The following is an 18,510-nucleotide window of genomic DNA, read 5'->3' as shown; positions in this document are numbered from 1 at the left end:
TCGAACTTGAATATCCCTCTTGTGCCTTTTTTTTCTTCTCTAGGCAACTCTTGATGCAGAAGCTGAAAAAATTCAAAGCCACTGGTAGAGGTGGTGATAAGATGGGTTTTCATGAATACTAACGTGTGATTTTTTTTTCTCTTCACATGAATTAATATTTAAATAAGAACCTATGTCATCAAAGAACAATTGATAACCAGGCTCTTCTTTTAAAAAGAATGTGAGAGGCCTTTAGGCAGCCAGAAAGCAAGTCATGGACTACTCATATTACCTGTATTTGGTCTAAATCCGTGATTCTAGCTCATGAATTATACTACATAATTGGAAAAAAAGCAGAACTTTAGTCCCCTAGAGCCAGTAGGAATTGCCAGTGAAGTGAGACCTGATAGAGCTTTGTGCCTTTGAGAGATCAGCACAGCTAATACAGGACCAAATTCCTATTTAAACAAATTTTCTTAGCGTATTTTTAAAGTAAATCTAAGGCTAAAGAATACATAGATTTAGAAATACTCTTCTTGAGCTGAATTCTTAAAGTCCAAATGACTTATATAGAGATCCAAATTTCATACATTAATGATAAACCATGACGTGGTAAACTGTACAGCTTTTCAATTTAGAATTTCATGAGTGGATCTCGTTACACACTAAAAATAATAGAGGATCTTGAAACTTCCCTACCTTCCTCCAAGTCACAGAACCCTTGCATGCATGGTTTTTTTGGGGGGCAGGAGGAGTTGTTTTTTTGTTTTATACCATGGAATGGAATTAATCATGAATGTAACTTCTAGATACCATTAAAAAAATGGCATTTGAAGCAAAGGGCTTGGATCATTCTGCTCTCTCAATGATCAGCAGATTCGAGGACTCTTATTTTGACCTGTCATTGGCATCTGTAGGACCATGTATAAGTCAGGCTGTCATTGTTAACTTCTGAGAACTTTAAAGATGTGCTTCTGGGAACATAAGGGTGAACATGGAGCTAGTGGGGAAAACAGACCAAACTGCTGTCTCCAATCTCCTTTCTACCCTGGCCAAATCCTAAGGTCCAATTTGCCACTTTTTCACAAAGCCTCCTTAATTTCCTCCTTCCTTGGCCAGACTCTGGTCTCTCTTAGCTCATCAAAGTAGCTGCTGCCTCTCCAGCAGAAGATACTCATGACTTCTTTTTAAAATGTGCTGGGTACTATGGTGCATGTTTAAGTTTTAATGGTGAACAACCACACCTCCAATTTGCTTTCACCGTCTCATCTTACAGGGCATATCAGACTTCAGTGTACCACTAGCTCATTCTGGAGTTCTGTTTCTCAAGCCCCCAACTTTTTGCTCAATGAGAGGTATTTTTGTTTCTCAGAAGTTCTCTTGCTCACTGGAAGAGGGGTATGGGGAGGACTTTGTGTCTGTACCTTGTGTAGTCTGTTGCCACATCAACAGGAAAGACAGCTTTGGTATTTTTGTAGCATATCAATTGGTAACCCTGTTCAGATGCCTCCTGTTGCCCTGTGTAGTCTGTGTGCCATACATGGTCTCAGAGCCAGGCTGCACCACTAATGTGTCCCACAGCAGGGGCCTGGGAGCCCCCATCGTCTTTCACTTAGTAGCACTGAAGACAGACACCTATGGAGTTCTTGGCTTCACTGAGCACAGGTAACCCCTTATGTACCTATGACCTGACAAAATGGGAACTCCATAAATGAGGTCTGGGATGCAGCTGGTCCACAAGCAAAAAGACTCTGTACTGGTCAGACCTTATCTGTCTTCTAGGTCTAATTCTGCATGCATGGGTGCATGCACGTACACACACAAGCCACTCAACTTTATTAGTCCAGAGTTCATCAAGTTTTTGAGATAAGGTGAAAAATATTAAATATTAAAGAAACTAGGAATATTTGACCTGGAAACAAGAAGAGCTAATGGAGGGAAATGGGAGTAATTTTCAAATCAAGTTGTCACATGGAAACTGATTTGGGGTTGCCCTAGAGGGCACAACTAGAACCAATGGGCAAGCAAGAGCATGGCAAAGTTAAGCTCAACCTAAGGCCAAACTTTCCAATTAGTGCTCTCTAAAAATGGCCTGCACACCCACAGGACACCGTGAGCTCACCATCATCGGAGGCACTGAAGCATGAGCTGGGGGACCACGTGGCCAGGATGTGGTAAGAGAATTGAAGCAGAGGCTACAGAGAAAATTTTGGATTAGATGATGTCTGACATCTCTTCCCTACATGCGACCTTCTGATTTCATGGCACCAGTGCTCCACAGCTCCCCAGGGCTTTGTGAGCACAAGATCGAGCAACTGAGAATGATACCTGGGCAGTTGCTGAAAGGGCAGCTGGGATGGAGCCACCCCAGACAGCACAGGAAGCATCATCCCCACAAGCGCACATTGAAAATTGGTTAGAGCTAGACCATCTTGCTCTGGGATCCTTGCAAAACAAATTAGTGGGGAATGCAGACTCAGATGCATTTTTTGAATAGGTCATCAAACCTTCTGATATTAATGGTTGGAACATTAGATAGAGGCAAGCTCTGTAAACAGCTGATATTATTATACATTCTACTACAGCTCTTACCTGTCTCTGTAACAGCAGGGCCACCCAGTCAAGCATGCATCTCCTGTGGGATGATATTGTGTATCAAGGATGCTGTGTGTATGGTCTGTCTGCTCTGGGCAACACAATCTCGGTACCCAAAAGGCAGTTTGGAGTTTCCCTTTTTCAGGTGTCCCTATAGAACAATATCCTGGGGGAACAGAGGGTAGGGATAAGTGTGTCAACTCTTAACTTGAAACTTCATAAAGCTAATGCAAGAAACACAGTGAAGACCCAGCATGAATTACATCTTTCCAAACATTTAAGCAATTATAATATAATAGTAATATAAGGCAGAAAATGTTATAATGTATTTGGTTTAACTCAGTCCTTCTTTACAAATGAAAAGCTGAAGCCTTTGGCTGGGTGAGAACTTGAAGTACCAGTGCTCCATCAACTCTTGCTCTGCCCTAGTTACCACTGGCCCTCTTGACCTCTGTGTGGGCACCTGCCAGGCCAGGACAGTGGAAAGATCGTTCTGCTCCAGTGTCAGGTTCTGAAAAATGCCTCTCCTGGCTTCTTGTGCAGTGGCATCTTTGATTTTCCCCCTCTCTGCTCTGTTTCTGGTCTGTGTTAAATCTTGACAACTGAGCAGTTCTTATCAGCCATAGTGGATTTTGAAGGGAAAAAAGCCATTTCTACATTTCTACTCTGAATTTGGAGGAACAAGATGCTTGCCCTGCAAGACATTGCAGTGCAGCACTCCCAGACTCCTCCTTCCAGCTGTAAGAGATGGTATTTTATTATATATATATGTGTGTATATATATATACATATATTTTTTTTATTAAGGTATCATTAATATACAATCTTATGAGGGTTTCACATGAGCAACATTGTGGTTACTACATTCACCCATATTATCAGGTCCCCCCCACCCCATTGCAGTCACTGTCCATCAGCATAGAGTCACTACTTGTCTCCTCTGTGCTATACTGCCTTCCCTGGGACCCCCCTACATTATGTGTGTTAATCACAATACCGTCCAATCCCCCTCTCTGTCCCCACCCACCTTCCCCAACCCTTTCCCTTTTGTAGCCACTAGTCCCTTCTTGGAGTCTGTGAGTCTGCTGCTTTGTCCCTTCAGTTTGGCTTTGTTCTTATACTCCACAAATGAGTGAAATCATTTGGTACTTGTCTTTCTCTGCCTGGCTTACATCACTGAGCATAATACCCTCTAGCTCCATCCATGTTGCTGCAAATGGTAGGATTTGTTTTCTCTATAAATATTATTGGCAGTTTTGAATCAAATCTCAAAATGGAAAAATAGTTATTAACCCAAACAAGAGAAAACAAACCTTTCCATATTAAATGCTACTTGGTTTTAACTACCTTGTTTTCTCTGAATATTAGATTTTTCCTGTTTCCTCAGCTAGAAGTAATTGACTCCACCCCTGGAGACTCTTAGGGGTGTTACCCATTTCTTTTTCATGGTATCTTTCCTGATCTGTCCTTGAAATTGGACAAGCTCTATGAGGGTGGGAGCTACTACTCCCAAGGCAAAACAGGGGACAGACTGGCTGCCAACAAGCTAAGGCCCAAGAGAGACAATGTGGAGGCCATCAGAGTCCCTTTCCTTAGCCCATAGAGAGGGGAGAAGGAGCTTAATGCTTGAGCTCTTGGAAGAGAGGGGGAGAAAATGTACGTAAGTCTAGCTATGCAATTTGTAACCACTATGTTCAGAATGTCCCTGTTCAAAAATTAGACTGTTTAAAGGAGATAAAGGAGGGGAAACTTCACGTAAAGAGGATTGCCCTCTAGCTTGTCTACTGCTTGAGACAGCCACAGCTGTTAAACACTCCTTGGGCCAAAAGATGCAAGAGAGAGACTGTCCTACCTTTTAGCGTGAGCTTCTTTTCAGAGTTTGTTATTGACATGACAGGTCGACCCCTCCTCCTGATACATGTTGTGTGGTATGAAATAAACACATTTCTGCCATTCTGTGTCTCCCCTCACCCACCTCTCACACTTCACATTCACACCAACTTCCCACCTGTGGAAAGACAAATTCTCTGGTGCTGAGGGCTGTGTCTTCACATCAAGCCCAGTTACTCCCAGGGTTAGAGCCAGGACAAACAGGAGCCCGTTTTCCACCTTACAACTTTAAACACGGGGAAAGAGGTTGCTTCCAGTAGTGTCTCCCTGGGAGCAATTTATGGGGTGACTGGTAAAAGCCATAGATCCAGACTTGAAGAGAGTTTATTTCCAAGTAAATGAAAAGCAGGATTATTTATTGGAGTGTTATTCCTGCCAACAACTTAGTACCACAGCCAGTATTTGAAAACCCAATGAGAAATTTGTGCTCGAAAATGTGAATTAAATAGCTCTCATGGGCTGCAGCTTGGTGTTTAGGATTTTGCCTGGCAAGTTGATTCAGTTTGTAATTCTCGAATTTTCTTAATTCTTATGAGATGCTTAGGTTATGTGACTGCTCCGGGTCCAGAGGGAATGTGATGCGATCTGCAGGCCTTAAAACAGCCCCACTGCGGAGAGCCTTCAAAACATCGGAGTTTCCCTGAAGATAAGAAATAAATTTGGGCTCAGCAATTAAAGTTTTGACTGAACGTTTGCCACTTCTTATCTCTTAGTAGTTTTGCTTCGGAAAGTTCCCAGAGATAACCACGTTAGGATAAGTGAGGCTTACATATAAGAAAGAGACAGATATTACAAGATAGCCTTCCAAGAATTGAATTCAGTTGGCTAGTACTATAGTTCTCTGCATCAGATTGCTTCTTTACAGTTTCCTGGGCTTGGTATTTTTGTTCTGTGCTGACACAGACTTCATATGTGATGAGAAACACCAGGGAATTTGAGATACCTGAAGGAACAGAGTGGGGTATGTGAGTGATGGCTGGGCAGACCCCCCAGAGCGATGATTGGGCTTTATGTGAAGGACTTAAACTTTCCTTCTGGGTCCTGTTTGGTAGGATTTTCTAAGCTTATGTGAAATGAATCAATTTCTGTGGCCCACTGTGCACTGTGATGTTTATAGTAGATATTCTTCAGCATATACTTTAAGAAGTTCCTCTAATCTAGATGAGTAATGACCCTATAGCATCTTACTATGCTGATAGACAGTGACTGCCATGGGGTGGGTGGGGGGAATTGATAATATGCATGAATGTTGAAGTCACAATGTTGTTCATGTGAAACCTTCATAAGATTGTATATCAAAGATAACTTAATTTTTAAAAAAGCTCATCTAATTTATAACCATCCAATTGATAACCGTAAATTTCAAGAGAGCCCTGAGAAGAGGCTTATTAATATAAGGGTGCAAAGTCATGAAGGCTCAGGCTGGTCAGAGTGGTCAACTGTGGGGATGTGATTTCATTGGTGAGGTTCTGTTTGCTGAGGTTTTAAAAATGTGGTCCTAGCTCCTGAGACAGAGTGAGCTATGGGCTGAGGGAAGGAAGGTGCAGAATGGTGGGAAGTATTTACCTCAGCTCCTACTGTGTGAGCTCATGGAGGGGAGCACGGATGTTCCATGGCCTCCTTTTACGACCTGACTTTGCCATGATCTGAAAACCACGCCTGTGAAGGAAGATGGCGGGCAGGTGTGCGCCCATCTCTGCAGCAGTGCTGAGTGGACAAAGGGAGGGGTGAAGAGCAATGTGGAGAACTTCCTCTTCTCTTCCTGTTCCCTAAAGCTAGTCTTTTTTGTATGCCTTTCTGATAAAACTTAGCCATGCCTCAGCCACTATCAGCTTTTACTAAAGTGATGGATAAGGTCAGCTGGCTATCAGGGAGCCTTGCTTATGTATCTGTCACAGGTCCAGGGTCTAGTGTACCCACCTGGCAGATCTGGAGCCTCAGGAGTCAGTAGTTCTGCAATAATGATCCATGCTTTCAAATATTCATGAAACTCTTCTGTGCTGGAAAGCCAATTTGTAAATTATGGTGTGGGCTGGCCCTTTTCAGTAAGCAATATATTTGCTATTTGTAGTGCCCTTGTCCCAGTATCAATGTATATAGCAGAGAGGACTAGTAGCCAGAATTAGCAGCACGCACATACAGAGGCCACAGAATCAAGACAACGACCTTTCATTGGGCCGTTAGAACCTACTAAGTCATCCCTATATTTCTTAAGTACTCATCTTTTTCAGTGTCCAAATGTTTGGGACTGTTAGATGCAGGATTTCTCTTCCCACAGTGACAGTGTGGCTGCCAGCAACTTCATTTCTTTTTCTTTACTGTTCCCTTCAGCTTTAGACCTTTGGTCTGCATTTTAGACTGGGCTAGTACTTCATTCTGTATACCCTGTTCTATCTGGAAAGCCCTCAGACAGGGCTTGTGTGCGGTAGAGACATTCATTAAAAATAACAATGTCTGCTGGTGTCTTTTCAAAAACTGTTGAGTAAGTCAGACCTTCCCTAGGTTTTCCCTTGAAGCAATCTTCATTGCTTAATTTAAGGATAAAGGAAATAATTCTCATGTTCTTGCCAAATCACAAGATGTGCACTCCCATGAAAAACATAAGAAACCATTTTTTTGCCAGGAAAAAGGTAAAACAAAACGCATCTCTCAGTACGTCCCAGGTGCTGGGTGCTGTGGGAGGGAGCTCTGAGGGTGGCTGATGCCTGTGTCTTGTCACCCAGGCCAGCGAAAGGCACGTCCACCTCATCGTGTCCCGCCAAGCTCGTCAGCAGAGTCCTGACATCTTTCAGGAAGCCGTCTGGAACAGCGATGGCAGCCAGTCCCCAGGGCCAGGGGACAGGAGCATCGCTCCCAAGGTGAGGCCCAGCCAGGGTATGTCCACTGCTCCTGCAGAAAGCCATTTCCCAGGAAGGCCGCATATTTTAACCTTTCCAAGTGTAATCTCTGGACTTCATCACTTAAATACTGTTTGACTTGTCTTGTAAAACTAAAAACCTGAAGTCCCATCTTGAAGACCTGGTGAGATAACAGGTGTCTCCTGTCCAAGCAGGAGAGAGGAAGGTGCAGGAGAGTTTTGGAACCTAATCTTGCAGGCCTCATACAAGGACCTAATTTCTAGTCTAAGTCAAATAAATGTTAGTTTTTGCAACAATTACAGTTTTCTATTCATTTTGAAATGAAACAAGAGGTTTGCTTGGTTTCTGGTCTTAAATTTCTCAGGCCACCTGAAAATTCAAATAATGATTCTCCTGCTATTTTTAGTATGTTTGTTTTTATCACAGGACCTGGAAGAAATAGAAGCACTTGAATTTCATGTGACATTAGGGAATGACAGGGACTGGGGCAAAGCCAAGAGCATATGTCCTATCTGATGATACTCAAACCCAGAAAAAACTGAATACACTGTGGATGAAGCACCATGAATCTGGAGGCAGAATGCCTCCTTCAGGCCAGCCACTCGCTGCCTCTCTCTGAATGAGGTGACTCAGCCAAATTTGTGCTTCTGTCTGTGGTTTCCACTTGAGGCAACGCTGTGACGTCTCTGTTTGGATAGGTGTTTAAACCACACAGGCCTTGCTTAGGCCAGATTCTGAGTCCTATAGCCTTGGCATCGTATGTGATAGCAATGTGTTCCTAGCCATAATTTTTCCTGGAATCTAGTGTCATTAAATCACTGGTAACTGAAGAAAAAAAATCTTATAGGGAGCCCATTCTTTGTGCAGCAGATTAGGGAATGCTTACATTCCACATCAGACTATGTTTCAGTTTGGGATAACCCATGAGTGCCCACAGGCACTCAGCAAAGCATCTCTTTGAGAAATGTATTTAGAAACTAAACTCAAAAGTTTGATTTTGGAGCATGCTGTTATAATTAATATAAGTCTACAGGTCACGCCCTCTTCTCTTTCTCCAGGCAGCCAGGGATGCCCCATAAATCTGTAATAGCAATCTAGACAGACCAAGTACCTCCTGCTAAAGCATTTTATGGATAAGGACTCCCTGGTATCTTTTTGCTAGTGTATTTAAATTAAACTAATGGTATTTATTAATGGAAAACTAGTTTATTAGCTTAATTAAAGTTTTAATCTAATTAAGTATAGTTGCATTAACTAAACCATATTATATTCTAGTTCATTAAACCACTAAGAATGAGGCTTCCACCCACGTGGTGTTTTACTCCTTTCCACCTAACCATCATGAATAGGAAAGAGCCAGGGTGATCTGATAAATTTTTGCTGCAACCCCCTGTCAATAACAAACTGGCCTAGTGGGAAATTGTAATTATTTTCATTTTAATGTATAGTTCTATCTGCCTTCTGAAATGTCCTCACACACACACACAAGTGGCATATTTAAAGTAAAACTAAGACATATATGGCTTTCTGAAGATTTAGTTTTTTATGATTCTATTGAAAGTTTTATTTAGGAAAAAAGCATAGCTTTTTGAAAGTAGGAGTTTAACTGATTCAAAGAAATACCAAAGAAGACAAACCAAGATTTGTGAGCTAAAAAACTTTTTAGCCAATTGAAAAAATTGATACTCATCAGATTTAGGAGTGTGGTTTTCGCTGTGAGAGAGGAAAGGGAATGTGGCCAGAGAGAAATCACAGAGGGGCTACAACCCTGCTCCGACACGTGTTTCTGGCGCTGGGTTGCAAAGTGCATGGATTGGTCATTTTGTTCATCTTGATACTTTTTCAAATGTCTAAAATGTTTTATTTTAAAAGCCCAAGGCAATATTTTATAATGTATGTATTTTTATAGCTGAGTGATACGTAGATGGGTGCCCATGACATTATTTAATCCGCTTGAACTATTTTGTTTTCAATACTAGGGAAACATCCTGAGGTCAAAGTAGGGGAGGGGAGTGGGGAGAAAACACAGGTGGAAAAGAAGAAAATCCGTGTCCTGTGTAACTCTCCTCCCTGACCAGAGTCCGGCAACTTCGGGTGTGAAGATTCCATGGTGTTTTCCATTCCTAACATGGGTCTGTCTGGGGTGGGGAAGGTGATGGCTGTCAGAGTCACAGGACACACGGACCTGCTCCTTACTTGGCGCGGCCCAGCCATTTGCAGTGAGTCTGCAGGCACTCAGCAAAGCATCTCTTTGTGCAGTGCTGCAAAGCCATATGTTACACACTAGCGTGGAAGGAGTGTGGCAAGAGACTGCTCCCTGGGAACATGTGTCTAGGAGCATGAACAACAGTTCTCTGCTGCCAGGAGGACACGGGTTTCAGCATGCAAATCTTACATGTCACGCATTTTATTTGACAGAATTGGATTTGGGTTGAGTTTTCTAGTCAGTAAGATAAACTCTTTCTGGAAAAATATTCCCTCTGAAAGCAGAGTAGTGGTGTGGGGAGAGCATGGACTTACAATTCCTGGGTTCCTGCCCTGTTTTCCTCCTGCCAGCTGTGCTTCATTGACCAGATATTTTTAAATGTTGAGTCTCTGTTTGCCTGCCCTGATGCATTAAATAGATAACAAATATTTCTTTCCTTTTCCTAAAGGACTATCTGGCCAGTTTGTACATTATACAAGGAATATTTATTTGCAACAAAATAACTAAAGCCTCATAATTTCCAGAAGCCACTTCTGAACTATTCCATAAGATATTGCCATTTTGCTACTTACAAGTGAATTTAGTAACACATTTTTTTAACCAAAGTATTCTCAGGTAAAAGTCATATCTTCCATTCAGTTGCTTTTCTTTCAGTGACAGGTTTGTGGTACATGGGAGTTCTTACCCATTTCATAGATGAAGTCAGAGGAAGCTTGATTGATGACAGTATTGTAAGATCTCATATGCTTACTGCTATTAGAAATCCAAATAATTACAGAAAGTATTCAAACGTACTACCTGGAAAATCACTTAAATTATTGGAATCTTTTTTTCACCTGGGTAAAAATTACAAATACTGACAAAACCCAGTATCGGCAGAATTGTGGGGAGTCAGCATTTTCACGATGTACTGGTGAGATTATAAATGATAGAACTGTTTCTCAGGTAATTGGTCCATATCTATCAAAATGTAAAATGCCCAGGCTCTTTGATTTAGCAATTGTATTTCTAGGACATTAGCCTAAAGAAATATTTATGCAAGTGCACAAGATATGTGTGTCTAAGGATGTTCACAGTGACTGTTTAATTTTGCAAAAGACTGTAAATAACCCAAATAGTCATCAATGGGAGGATATGACATATCCACACAGTGAAGTACTAGGTAGCTGTTCAAGAATGGGATAAAGCATATTTGTGTGTGTGTGTGTGTGTCTATACATAAGCATATGTTTTTTAACATGAAAAGTTGTCCTCATTTTCCAGAGCATTCTATACTATGTTTTAGACATCCCCTCAGGAGATAGGTCAGCTACCCTTACAATCCCCCTTACCCCCATGTGGAAATAATGGATTCAAGCCCTTCTTTAGGAGGATCAGGAGTCAATGCTTTATGAATATATCCAGGAAGGAGCTGAGGCAGCAGGGCAGCCAGCAGGACTCTCTGGGTTTAGAACTTTGCTCTGAGCTGGGGACATTTCAGAATTGCCTGCACCTCTAAGCAGGGCTCTTTGAGAGATGTTTGTGGTTAAGGGATGAGACATGTGCATCTAATTGCTTCTCAGAAGGGAAACGTCCTGCACTAAGAAGGGATCTTGAGAGCCCCTCCAAATCTACTCCAGACTGTGAGGACCACTGTATTCATACTGTTACTTATTTGTATTTTGAAACTTTTCTCTGAAGAAAGTATATCATGTCAGTTTTACAGTCCTCATCTGCTAACCCCAAGAGCCTCCTCAAGGCTCTGGGGTTTATATAAGCATAGTGCCATCCTATAAGTACTAATTGTAACATATAAATCTTTGCCATAATTATTTGTAATTTCTGATTATTCTATTACTATCAAAAAACAGTTTATGGCGATTGCAACTTATCATCCATTTATTCAACAAACATGTACCTACCATCTTCAGTGTGCTAAATGCTGTATTTACTGCTAGGGATACAGGCTATTACTGTATACCATAAGTCCATTAAAACAAACATGGTAAATTAAAACCATAGGAAATCATGAGATAATAAATGCACAGCAAGGCTAAGCTCATCTTCATAATAAAGCATTAAACATTGACTCTGTGCATGCAGGCAATAGTTCTATACAATGTCAATCATCAAATACACAGAAGTTTATTTAATTCATTTTATTTATTGGATAATCCACAGGGTTCAAAAACTGGAAAGTATATGTCTCTCACCCATGCCTGATCTGTCTAGTTCCCACCTCTACTCCCTTTTTATTTTTTCCAGAGTTTATGAAAATGCAAATACTAATACACATTCTCATTTCCCTACCCTTTATTTAACCAAAAGGTAGTATACTTACATTTTGCTTTGTACCTTGATTTTTTTTAACTATATATATTTAATTTTCTTTCTTTAGATACAACTGTAAGCTATGTTTTAAGCCATAAACTTCCTTGAGGTTTGACCAAGTACTATAACTGTTTCTTTGCAGTGCATATTCCCACTTAGTCCCCTAGGTCACTGTGCAGCAGGAAGGAGAATTCATTTTCAGAAAAGTAAATATTGACAGTGTTCATTGATAAACATTGCCCTTGACCTATTTTATTGCTACAAGGTAATGCTGCCTGTAGCTTTGAATGTTTTTAGTCCAGTGTTGTTGAATCAAAATCACAGTTCTCTTAATTAATTTGCTTTCCAAAGTTGGTCTTCAGTATATACTTTACAATATGTATACTCTATGCAATAAAATGAAAGGATATAACTGACTGCACATTATTTAGAAATGCTAAAATAAAAGGGTGCTAAATGGGGGGAACATAAATATGGGTGAATTTTTAATATATAATATCTATGGAATCCATTTTTTTCTTTGATGATTTCTATAATTGGTTAGCATAAGTTAAATTGGGACTGTTAATTTAAAATATATTAAATTTTTAAAAATTTAATTGAAATACTATCTTTTTGCTTAGAAAAAATTTCTCATATTCAGGAATGACAAGAGTTTTATGAAATATTGATTCACTACTCTCAGGAATAAATGAATTAACTTGAAAATTTTTTAGTGTAGTTCACTTTGTGGCCTTAACATTTCTCCAGTAATCTCCAACCTGTTCCTCCTTGCATTTTTGCTGGCCCCTTTTGACATGTAAACTTCCTCTGAATCAGCATATAGAATTTGGGATAATGTAACTCTGTTAGGGGTGGGGGACAAAGCGAGGGTTCTTTGCATGTGTCTTTCTTTGTGAGAACAAGGGCAACCATCATATATATATGCGATGTTAGTAGTTATTGTATGAAGGAAATGCAAACCCCCTGACAAACAAATGTACCATATTTTTCTGTCTGTGCCTTCAGCCCCCCCATCCCGCTGTTACTTGTCATGAGAAGGTGGTAAGTGTCCACAAAGACCCCAGCGAATCTCTCGGCATGACCGTTGCAGGGGGAGCATCACACGGGGACTGGGACTTGCCTATCTATGTCATCAGTGTTGAGCCCGGGGGAGTCATAAGCAGAGATGGAAGAATAAAAACAGGTAAAAAAGTAAAGGAACTTAAGTCACTGGGGCAGTGGGGTCTTAAAAGGCATTAGCAGCTTGCTGGGTTAGGCAACTGTTTCCAAAATTAAGAAGAGAATGTAAAAAAAAGAAGAGAATGTAAGGGTGGTCCAGCCAGGACACCGGTCGCCCATGGGCCATGATTTGTTTGGCATCACTGCTGAACCGGGTCTTCACCCTTCTTAGTTTGTGCAGGTTGATATGGGTCAGCTTGCTTGCTGGTGAAGAGAGTGCCTGCACACTGTACCAAGACTTAATCAGGGGCTGCTGCAGTTAGGAGCAAACTGCCTCTATTACATGGCATAATTTGGTTCCATTCACTCTGATTCTTTGTTGGACTGATCCAGTGATGAAACTGTCTATTAATTGTTTCATTTTGGGGGTTGGATAGGAGAAACGTGACAAATTTTGATTCAGTGAATATTTATTAAGTGAAAGCACCGTGCCAGGTACTTTCCCAGGTGACTAGTGTTTCATTACTTTACTCTTGTGGCCTGGGCTGCTCTAAATGAAGGCCAGAGGTGTCAGTAATGGTGTCAATTATGCCTTAATAATGTTGTCAGTTCCTAAGAAGGGGCAGCTCAGATGGTTGAGCTGTTACGTCATTTAAGGGCTCAGATTCAAAAGATAATATGTAAAGTTGCTGAATAAGTACAATTGCTCAGGCCAAGGAGCCACGGAGAGATGGCAGGTTAAGGGGTTCAGTCAGCCAATCTAACAAAACCCCTTTGGGGTCGGGGAGGACTCACAGCCTTTCCTATCTTTCTCCTGTCCTTTATTCTTGTTATGGTTATTCTGTGTGAAAAAGATGTTATTCAAAGGAAACGTAAAATCTGGGGAAAGAGAATAGAGAATGGAGGTAGGGGAGGTGTATATTTTAGTTGCTCCAGCTTTTCATTTTCTCCCAAGCACTTGGGTAGAGAATGATGAGGTTAACCAAGAAGTGACATGTTAGCAAGAGAATGTGAGCAGAGGACTATACGATACGGTATGTGGAAATAGTCCTGTATGTAGTAGGTGCTTAGCCAACTATCGCTATTATCACCTTGGCAATGAATGAAAATATGAACTCATCTTTGCACCTCTTTAAAAACACAGTTCCAGGCCCATTTTTTCTTAACTGCTATAAGCTCCTCTGCCAGACACTCAGAGGTAGTTTTTTATTCATTCATTCACCCATGTTAATTGGGTGCCCACTACACGCCAGGCTCTGTGCAGGTGCTTGCACTTTTGCCAAGTGCTCTCCCGTTGTGCTAAAAACAGGAAACAAAGGAGTGAAAAAATGTTTTCTTTGATTAAATAGTAAATGAAGTTAATTTAGTTTCCTTCCCCCCACCCCCACCCCCACACACCTTTTTTTTCTTTTAAAGCAACAGTCAAGTACCAATGGGTATGCTTTGGAAACTTCCAAACAGGACTTACTAGTGCCCCAGAGCTTGCACATGTGCACCATTTACTATAGGAGAATCCAGCTTCATGTTAATGCAAGAGGCCAGTGACATGCCCCTCACCCTCACCACCTCCCCACATCCCCAGCCAGTCTCTGCCCCTTTGCCCTTTAAGCAGAAGTTCCTATTTGTCCTCTCATTAAGGATGGCTTCTGCTTCTCTGGCCATTAGGTGACGTTTTGTTGAATGTGAATGGGGTTGAACTAACAGAGGTCAGCCGGAGCGAGGCAGTTGCTCTATTGAAAAGCACATCATCCTTGGTGGTTCTCAAAGCTTTGGAAGTCAGAGAATGTGAGCCTCAGGAAGCCTGCAGCAGCCCAGCCGCCCTGGACTCCAGCCACAGCACGGCCCCACCTGGCGACTGGTCTCCCTCCTGGGTCATGTGGCTGGAATTACCACAGTGAGTCCCAGTATGACGTCCTTTGGGAGGGATGGGAGGAAACGGTTACATTTCTCAGACCACTCTTTCACTCTCTTGGGCTGATTCATGGTACTAGCCTCTTAATGAGATTCAGGTGTGGTTGCAGGACTGTCGGAAGTAATTCTCTCTTCCCTTTTGTAACTGAAAGTGCACGTGGAAATTCTAGGACAAGGATGAAAAGCCTGGATGTGAAAGCACTAGTATGCATTCAATGCTGAGTCGCTTGCAGGGCTGCCATGTATGGTTGTGTTGGTTGTTCATGCAGCAGGAGATCAGCTGACAGGGCGAGGGGACTGAGAACCAGCCTGTGTTCACACACTCTAGAGCAGAAAAGGTTCACCTGTCCCTAATTTTAGTGCCAGCCCTTGGAACTTGTATCTTTAGTTTTCGGGTGGCCCTGGCTAAACCTTTGTAAAGCCATGCAGCAGAACATTCTGTCTTTGCCCAGATGTTTAAGCATGTGCTGACTGAGGGCGTCTCAGGTCACCTCTCCCTATGTCCTACTCTTGTGTTCTTGTATAAAACTTCAGGAAGCAACTGGGTTGTCAACTCATTTTAGTGAGATGTAACTAGAGCCTTACAATGAAGCTATATGCCTTCACATAGACACTTCTGGAAAGGATTTTGGAGTAGCCTTGCTAATCCCAAAACTTAAATATTCAAAGGACAAATAATTTGGGGTTTGTTTACCTGCATCAGAGCATAAACTGTTGGCCTACAAAGGACTGCCTTATTAATTCCAAATGCATAATTTAAATCTTAGGGTCACTGAAAATGGTACAGTGCCATAGGATTAAATTAAAGTAGTATGTTTGGTTTTAGCTTTTTCTTTTCTTCAGAGGGAGCCCCATTTTAAATGAGATCTTAAAAAACATCCTGGCCTCAAAAACAAAGTAACCTAGGTTCCTTCTTGAGCCTTTACCAGTTGATAAATTATTTTTAGGAGAACATTTTTAAATGGCTGAAAACTTTGAGGCAGTTTAAAAATCTTTATAAACATTTTAGAACTGGACCTGGGTGGAAGAAGAGCGTTACTTTAACTAAAATTTTATTTTAAAAAAATTTCTGAAATGACTCTATTAAAATATGTAATTTTAATTTTTTTGTGCTTTTAAGCTATTTGTCATGCAACTAAAGTTCCTTGCTATTCATTCATGTAACACAGGACAGATCTGAGTGAGATGCTTTTTACTCCACTTAACACCAAGTGAATGACTCTCTCTCCCTCTACCTTTTGTCACTTGGCCTTCAGCACAGCACTTCTCCATTCTTGCCAGAATAGTCTGGATTTGTTCATTTCCTTTAAAACAAGTAGAAAGGAAACGTGATGCCAGCATGGACAATACTGGCTTTCAGTCACCCTGGCAATTCTTAGTTTCCTTCATACCTTCTTGCAATGACACCATAAGCATGGTAAAAATTCAGGGGGCACCCAAAGCTTTAGAGAGTGAAAGGTGAGTCTTCCACTCATGTCCCCTCAGAACCACTTAACAGAGGTAATTGCTGTTACCAATTCCTTGTGTGTTTTTCCAGGTACTGTCTAAGTCAGGGGTTGGCAAACTCCTTTTTTCTTTTCTGAAAAGGGTAGGTTTAGGTTTTGAAGGTCATACAGTCTCTGTTGGAACGTCTCAGTTTTGCTGTTACAGTGTGAAAGCAGCCCTAGACTATATGTGAATGAGTGGGTATGGCTGTTCATTTACTAATACAGGTGGTGGGCTGGGCTATAGCTTCTTGACCCCTGGTCCATGTGTATATGTGCATGCACACACGCAATGATAGCATGCATACACACTGTTATATACCATGATTTAAAAGAAAATCTCGGATATCACTCCCTGTCAGTACATATCAAGTGGCCTCATTTCCTTCCCGTGGTTGAATAGTATTCTATTGCATTACGTGTACCATAATTTATTGAACCAGTTCCTACTGGTAGTGGACACGTAGGTTGTTTTCCATTTTGCTTTTACAAATTCTGCATTAAGAATTCATAAGGAATGTAAAATGATTGTCACGGCAGTATTGTGTTCACTATTGATAGGAACTGGTAAGAAATTATGGTTCATCTGTAGAACCGTGCGACAGGTTGCCTGGCTGTAAAATCATCAGATCACCCTCTTGGAACCTGCGGGGAGCGCATTAGCATTGAATGGTGGTGTAGAGAAGCTGAGTCCCATCTCATTGTTATTACTCTCTGTTGGGTGGTGGTGTTACCTGGGTTCTTTTCAGGGAGTTCCAGACATGAATTTGATCTCTTTTGTTTCCTATCTTTCATTTTCTCTTGAATCCTTTTTGATTCTGTTGATTTCCTTCCTGCCTTTTTTGCTTATTTCGATCTGCCCTCCATATCCATTTTTAGTAGTACATCTTGTCCTTTGCAGCCACTTTCATTTGCTTATTTTCTTTCTCACTGTCAGCTCATTTCTTACCTTTCTGGGAATCTTATGTATCTGCATTTATCTCATATTTATAGAGCAATTGTTTCAGAAGCATTTTAAATTCACAATAATAGGGTTGGATATACATTTCATTTTCTATTGAGACATTTCATTAATGTGGAAACATTGTTCTGGTGAATGGTTTTTGTCTGTTTATTGTAACTTTCCCTCCCTTTTGTTGTGTGTCTCCTGGTTCTCTTTAATTAAAATCTTTGAGGTTATTTTTCTTGGAGCAGCTATTTGCTGAAGATTCTCATTAAGGGGAAAGAATCAGGGACATTTTCCAGGTGGTAGAAACTTCTCTTTATGGCACAGGGTTGTGTGATTATTTTTCCCAAACTAAGTAAATTGGCTTTGCAGGACCACTCACAGCACATGTCTCTCTCCTCCCTTGCCACATATATTGGGTCCTCATTGCCTCATGCCATTTTTCCAACAAACTGGGTGCAGGAAGCCCAGCTAACAGTCAGTCTGCTGGAATGGGTGTTTGCCCATCACAGTGGGCCTCTCACTTTGGACCCCAGGGCTCTCCTGGCTTGGTCTGCCATCTCCAGCTGTGGGCATCCTCTCTTCCATCTTCCCTCTTTCACTGCCCATGGCAGTTCTCCCTTACACAGTGACTCAGTTTTAAGACAGTTTTTGCACTTGTTTTCAAGTCTTTAGTTGCCTTCATAGTAATTTTTAAAAGCAGAAGGGGAAACAACAATCTTTACTCCGACATTTAAAATCTATAAGTATATCCACCGTGCTTGGCAGTTTCCAAAGTCCTTAATACCCAGTCATGCTTTTATACTAGGTCCCCTATCTCTGTATGTGAATCCCCAGTCAAAATACCACTTCAGTATTCATGGGTTGGGAAATGTCCATTCACCTCTCTCATCTTGACTGCACAAAGCCCGAGACCTCCATTTCTCCCTGACTAATGCAGTACCATTGGCTTAAATGTCTCGGGTCATTTGGTATGAGCGATGTCCTACAAATTTCAGGCCATTGGTCATACCTTGGCAAAAGTTATTTGCCTGAACTACTAGAGATTTAGGCTGCTAATATTTTTTTTTTTAATTCACAGACATTTCTAGCTTATCATTTACTCATTTTCTCCTTTCACTTAACAGATTTTGAGTAAAAGTATTTCACTTAACAGATTTTGAGTAAAAG

The 18,510-nt window shown here is 41.2% G+C and overlaps 1 protein-coding gene across 9 annotated transcripts in view; it reads left to right on the top strand.

Moving 5' to 3' along the window:
- LNX1 (ligand of numb-protein X 1) overlaps nucleotides 1–18,510 on the top strand; it is a 170,076-nt gene that overhangs the window by 148,046 nt on the left and 3,520 nt on the right. For 8 of the 9 annotated variants that reach the window (XM_036895258.2, XM_036895253.2, XM_036895254.2 and 5 more), the window contains 3 exons: nucleotides 7,188–7,322; nucleotides 12,847–13,024; nucleotides 14,665–14,893. In XM_036895258.2, coding sequence (XP_036751153.2) covers nucleotides 7,188–7,322; nucleotides 12,847–13,024; nucleotides 14,665–14,893 — 542 coding nt within the window. The remainder of the gene's footprint in view (nucleotides 1–7,187; nucleotides 7,323–12,846; nucleotides 13,025–14,664; nucleotides 14,894–18,510) is intronic. The other variant, XM_036895260.2, reaches the window with a different exon arrangement.

This window comes from Manis pentadactyla, chromosome 5 (assembly GCF_030020395.1).
Source record: "Manis pentadactyla isolate mManPen7 chromosome 5, mManPen7.hap1, whole genome shotgun sequence".
Taxonomy (NCBI): domain Eukaryota; kingdom Metazoa; phylum Chordata; class Mammalia; order Pholidota; family Manidae; genus Manis; species Manis pentadactyla.
This window is presented reverse-complemented; position numbering and strand designations above follow the sequence as displayed.